Source organism: Vipera ursinii (assembly GCF_947247035.1).
Source record: "Vipera ursinii genome assembly, chromosome: 5".
Taxonomy (NCBI): Eukaryota; Metazoa; Chordata; class Lepidosauria; order Squamata; family Viperidae; genus Vipera; species Vipera ursinii.
Window position 1 is genome coordinate 29895575 of NC_139518.1, and position 6218 is coordinate 29901792.

General features: G+C 37.1%; 1 protein-coding gene across 2 annotated transcripts; it reads right to left on the bottom strand.

Moving 5' to 3' along the window:
* Nucleotides 1–645: 645 nt before the first annotated feature.
* RNF7 (ring finger protein 7) lies at nt 646–5783 on the bottom strand. Of its 2 annotated transcripts, none has more exons than XM_083363437.1 (3): nt 5565–5783; nt 3260–3307; nt 646–1654 (listed from the first exon to the last, which is right to left on the bottom strand). In XM_083363437.1, the coding sequence occupies exons 1-3, from the start codon at nt 5733–5735 to the stop codon at nt 1598–1600; spliced, it is 276 nt and encodes a 91-aa protein (XP_083219563.1). In that variant the 5' UTR covers nt 5736–5783; the 3' UTR covers nt 646–1597. The 2 variants fall into 2 exon arrangements, with proteins under 2 accessions (XP_083219563.1, XP_083219562.1); XM_083363436.1 differs by having other exon boundaries at nt 661–1654; nt 5558–5783.
* Nucleotides 5784–6218: the final 435 nt, after the last annotated feature.

Genomic DNA, 6218 nt, shown 5'->3' on the forward strand with positions numbered 1-6218 from the left:
GACAAGCACACATGTGCGGGGGAACCTTTACCTTTACCATTTTAAAGGCAGACTGGGTGTATGTTTTTACAAGCAAAAATTTGTTTCTAGCCTGGTTAATTTGCATCAGCCCCAAATTACAATATGTTCAAATTTCAATCATCAAACTGTTTTTGCATGGGAAATATGTTCTCTGGTACAGTTTAATCCAGGGGTAGGCAACCTTGGCTCTTTTATGACTGGCTCAGGAATTCGGGGAGTTGAAGTCCACGAGTCATAAAAGAGCCAAGGTTGCCTACCCCTGGTTTAATCTAATAAGCATGCAGCAGTAGGAAGCATTTATTCCTCAATATGTTCAGAAAACAGTAGCAGCTTTTATGAAGGCCTGTTAAAAAAGGAGCAAAATATTGGGAGTTATAAGTGGTCAAATATGAGCATTTCCTCAGATGCAAGAGGACTGGATCTGACATCTTATTTTAAGACACAAAGTAAATTGTATTTTAATGTAACCTTATCTTTAATTTTAGATTAATCATATTTGAGGTTAATGATGAAAGCAATTCCACATCACGCCTACTTTCCAAAAAAGGATTAAAATAAGTATAAAATGTCTGAAGCATTTCAATTAATCATAAAACCCAAATATTAAGAACTTCTATTAAGAATTTATGTGAGTTATCTTGTTTTCCTTTCCCTTCTGTTATTTGGAGATGAGATTTGTCTGAAATCAATAATTATATTTTTTATTGATCTCACAGGTGCTCTGAAAGCATTTTAGCTGAAGATATAGATATGTTAAGTACATAAACCCCAACTATTTCAGAACTATTATTTTCAAATGTATAGCCTAGATGTCATCTGCCCATTGCTTCAATTCAAAAATGTTGTCTTTTAGCAAATTCTGCCTACCTCTACCAGAGAAAAAACCCCAATATTAAATATATAATTTCCTATTTATTGTACTTTCTAGTTTGTTTCCAAGTTTAAATTTTTTAATATGAACTATTAATACTTTAAATATATTACCTTATATGGACAAATAACTTACACATTTCACAAGGATAAAACATTTAATTGTGTGTGAAGAAAGTACATACTTTGAAAAGGCAGTCAATTCAATTTCAGCTTAAAGCACTATAACAAGCGTTTATCAATACCTAAAGAAATAAAACCAAAATAAAAATGCACCTCAATTATTAACTAACTTCACGTTGAGAAAAATAGCAGTATTTCAAGCTGAAATTGCTCATATTAATAATTATAGATCTATGTCCTAAATAATTCCCAAACAATGAAGTGTTCATATTAAATATTTACATATATTCTTAAATACTGCAGCTAAGTTCCTGATGGAAGATTTTTAGACAAAAAAAACCACAAACAAAACAAAACAAAACAAAAACCAGTAAACTTATAGAAAAATTTCAAATCCAAATCCCTATGCAGACATAAATAAATACGGAGATTTCGCCATACTGTGACTTCCTTCATAGAGAAAGTATACCGTTTGTTGTATATCATTTCAAACAATTTTGGTGCAATAGCTGAAAACAGTGTTATTTGCCTATTCTTTGGACTACCCAGTCCTGCTGGCAGAGGGGGCAACGGTTGTTCTGTTTCACCCATAGTGACATGCAGCAATTGTGGAAGGAATGATTACACTCTCCCCAGACCACTAAAAGAAAAAGAAAAGCAACTTGAGACAATATGTTATTCAAAGTGTAAACCCTGCTCTTAACATTATACATTCCTAAATTTAAAAAAATTACTGAGTAGAGATGTCAAGCAGAAGGTTTCATATTCCTACATAGCGTCCTCCCACACTGTATTGTGGTTTGGTATGCTGGCCTGACAGCCGCGGATAGGAAGATACTACAGAGGGTGGTGAGCACAGCACAAAACATCGTGGGCTGTCCCCTGACAACACTGGATGACATTGCCAGGGTTCGCTGCCTTGGAAGTGAGGAAAATTCTCAGGGACAACTCACACCCTGGTCAGTACCTCTTTACTCTCCTACCATCCGGTAGGACATACAGGAGTATAACCAGCCGTATCAACAGGCTGAAAAACAGACAGCTTCTATCCTTGGGCTGTCAGGCTCTTGAACGGGAAATAACTTTATGTATGATTGACTTGCGAGGCCGTTGTTTTGTGTGCAATTAGCTCACATGGTGTAATAAGATGGTGGATTTGTTGCCACTGTGAGTTGTGGTGGGGGGGCACGAAGGGAGGCTCAACCAATCTCAATGTATACATGGATGTACTTTGACAATAAAGGTTCATTCATTCATATCCTACAGTATTGTACAATTAATATATTTCAGCAGTTAATTTGTATTAACTGCATACATAGTGCCCTTAAGTCTTCATGGACTTTAGCAGTCACCTTTTCTGCTCCTTTCTCTATGACTAGAACAAAGAACAAACCATGATTCCATTCATTTTTCAGATTCTTGGCTTCTTATAAAGTATCAATGGTTTGTTTAAAGAAAGTTCTAACTAGTTAAATAAGTCATTCACGTTAGTGCTGATACTTTGTTTCCTAATAAAATATTCTTTAAGGAAGAATTCTTGCTTTGAAATTCTTTTACTGGTTTCATCTATCGGAACCATGACACATGTCTTATTTAATAATATATATATATATATTTTAGATCATGCTTTTTTTAAATTGCCAAGGTGTAAGGCATCAAAATGTGAGCATCAAAACCCAATGCTTCAGTCATTAGAAAAATATGTATGTACAGCAGTTACTATCATAAATTAAGCATTGACAAGGAATCAATTTCAGTGGGAAAACTTTAAGTGTATAACAACCTAACAATTATTTTAATTTAAATTTGGCAGTTCCATATTTTAAATGTTCCACCTGATTCATATAAATGATTCTGAATAAACATGCTTTCCAAATCCTGAAACTTTCTTCAGACATAGAAAATAAGTTATGAAATCAAATTATTCTCTTTAGTTTAAAATGATGCTTAACTGTTTCAACAAAACTTTTTAAAAACAAAAAACAGATACAGGAAAGAAGTAGCAACTGTTATTTTTCTAATTATAAACTAATGAGTCCTTCGGGAAAGGGCAGTATATAAATCAAAATAAATAATGCAACTAGCTTTGTATCGATATAGATTAACCTAATATTTCTAAGTATTTTATACAATATATTCAAGAGACACTTTACTAAATAAAATATGCTTGCTTGAAGTTTTAAAAAGGCCCCCACTAAGATGAAGCCTTTTAGTGAATAACAGCAGAAAGCACCTAAAAACATACCAACGCAATCTTCTTGTTTGTTTTCAGCTTGACATCTAAGACAGGCATCTAGATGTAAACAAGAAAAAGACTGTTATATTTTAGATGCAACATTAGTAAGCAGCTTTCTAAATAATCTACAATTCACTAAAAACATTTACAAAGTATGGAGACTATATTATGAACTAATTTATAACCTAATTCACCCTAAATCATGCCCTTCTATTCATCTAACTTCATCTATGTTATGAATCTTACTGCTTTCAATTAAATTGCAGATAGCTTTTAAAGACTAGCATAATTATATATAAACTAGTACATGTTATTGTTAGCTGCGAAGTTGTGTCCGACCCATCATGACCCCATGGACAACATTCCTCCAGGCCTTCCTGTCCTCTACCATCTTCTGCAGTCGGTTTAAGCTCATGCCTACTGCTTCAGTGACTCCATCCAGCCATCTCATATTATAATTTAGTATATTAGAAATTAATATAATTATATATTTGATAAGCTGCATGTCCCTTATGCCTCAAAAATGACATAGCATAATTCTCTTTTTAATAGGATGTGGTGTGTTACTAAAGATTTATGAATGATCAAATTAGGGCAGTTACAAGATAATGTAAAAGTGTTATTAAAGCAAACAAAAGTATGTGGCTTTCCTTTCTTTATTTTTACCGACAGGTTTATAAAAAGAAATATACTATGTGCCTAATAATACTTCATTTTATGCCAATTCTTGGTATATACGAAGTGATACTTGGTATCACTTGCCAAAGTTCGATGCATTAAATATATTGGAGCAATATATACACCTGTGGTGCACACAAATATATAACAAGATTAATTATGCAGGAAACCATACATTTCGGATTACCTAAATTCATCCTAAAGACACAAAATGTGACTTTTGACACTGGAGTATTGATTTGTATGATCCAAGCAACCTGATAAGCCTTTTCTAAATTTCATTAAAAGGCATATATTTTGTGAGTTGCAGTCACTTCCAGTATATAAAATAGTATGGTTTTTAATAACCATAGTAAGACTTGGAGAAGACTTACTATAGATTAACACAGCTTTTCTCCTACAATGAAACTGACAGTATCAACCAGCTATATAATTTGAATATTTTTGACATTCCCGAAAGATCAGCATAATGCTAGTGAAAAGAAATAACTAAGGTACCTATCACGTTGTACCTCGACCAAAGACCTAGCTGTTTGAATTACTGAGTACACATAAATTCACACAATCAATATTTAATTGATTAGCAATTTAATGAATTAATCATTTTTTATATAATGTGAAAGACTGAGCCATAAACTAATCATACAAATTGGATCCCCACAGCATAGTTTGAGGGGTGGTGCAAACATAACTATATGCTCAAACCATGTTACTACCATTTTCTTATACTTTTATGGGGACAGAAAATGTTTACACATCCACATGAGGAATACTGTACATGAAAATACATGCAGCAAGCAGATCCAGTTTGGTTTACATGAATTGAGCACTGCAGCTGTGAATTCTATAATTTCAGCTGCTTTGTTAAAAATATATATTCGAAGCCTATCCTCATTATTTTTATATGTTCATTTCATATGCAGATTTACTGCGAATCATAGGCTATAGAACACCTCTTAAAGCGTTTTTGTTACATGAATAAATTATATGAACTGGGGGCTTCCTAAAAATGCCTCTATTAGGGGCTTACTAAAGATCCAGCTAAATCCAGTACCTAAGGATACTTCAATACTTAAATGTTTTTTAAAAAAAGAGGTGGGGATCGGCACCATTGGTTTACAATGTTTCTCAGTTACCTCTTGAACGCAGGAACCTTTATGCTATGTTGGATAGGAAATAGATTTTCCACCCCGAAATATCTAATTTTATACATCCCACGAAATGAATTATCAGAAGGCATAACGATGGCCCAAACGTAGCCTGGCTTTTCTGCCAGTTACACTAAACTGAGGAGAAAGGGGAAACGACGAAAGAGTACGGCAAAAAGAAGAGACAATCCGGGAAGGCAAGCAGCCTGAAAAGGAGATGCCCACCGACCCCTTTGAACTAAGACTGCGTGTCGACAGCGCCTGCCGGCGCCCGAAGGCCTCCTTCATTCATTAATGCCGCTAGCATCAGGGAAGGGCCGCTCAATCGTCGACTCCAAACCACGGAAGACTAGCGGGGAAGGTGGAGGAGAATGCGGCGACGTGGTCTTGGCCCCGGCGCGGCTCATTCCCATTCCAGGAGAGCATAGTGGAGATGCGGCCTTCCTTTCCGACCGAGCCTGCCTGCCGCCACTCCGCTTACCCATGACCTGCACCCGGCAGATGGCGCAGGTGTCGCACTCGACGTCCCAGCTCCACATGGCCACGGCGTTCCACTTCTTCAGCGAGAACATTTTGTCGGCGCCGCCAGCTTTGGCGCCGGAAGAACCCGAGTGAGAAGTAGAAATGCCGGGCTCGTCTCCGTCCTCCGCGTCGGCCATGGCTGGGGGCGGGAGGAGGCGGTGGCGAAGGCGGCTTGGCTGCCCCGCCCGGCTCCTCCGGCGCAGGTCCGCCTCCCCCGCCGCCCCGCGGCAGCCCGCGGAGTCCCAGACCACCAAGCGGGCGACGTTGAGCCCGGCGACAGTAGAGTCTGCCAGGCCTGATTTGCTTTAGAAAAACAAAGGTTTAAATGGGACTTTAAGGTGGCGGCCTGGGGTCTGGATGAGATTAGGTTAGCATTCCTAAACTAGGGTGATACCGATGTGGATTTGCAGCGCTAACGCGGGGCTGTTCAGTTGAATGTGGTCATTTAAGATCCGTTTGAGGTTCATATACTTGCGCTTTTTTTTTGCCCACAAAATAAGTAGCTTTGGATCATCTTCTTTAATAAATAAATGAACAAGTAAAGCTTTGGATTTCATTGTTCAAATTAGATTCCCTTTATCTAATTTTAGCATTTGTGTAGAGAACAGTTTACGTTTTAG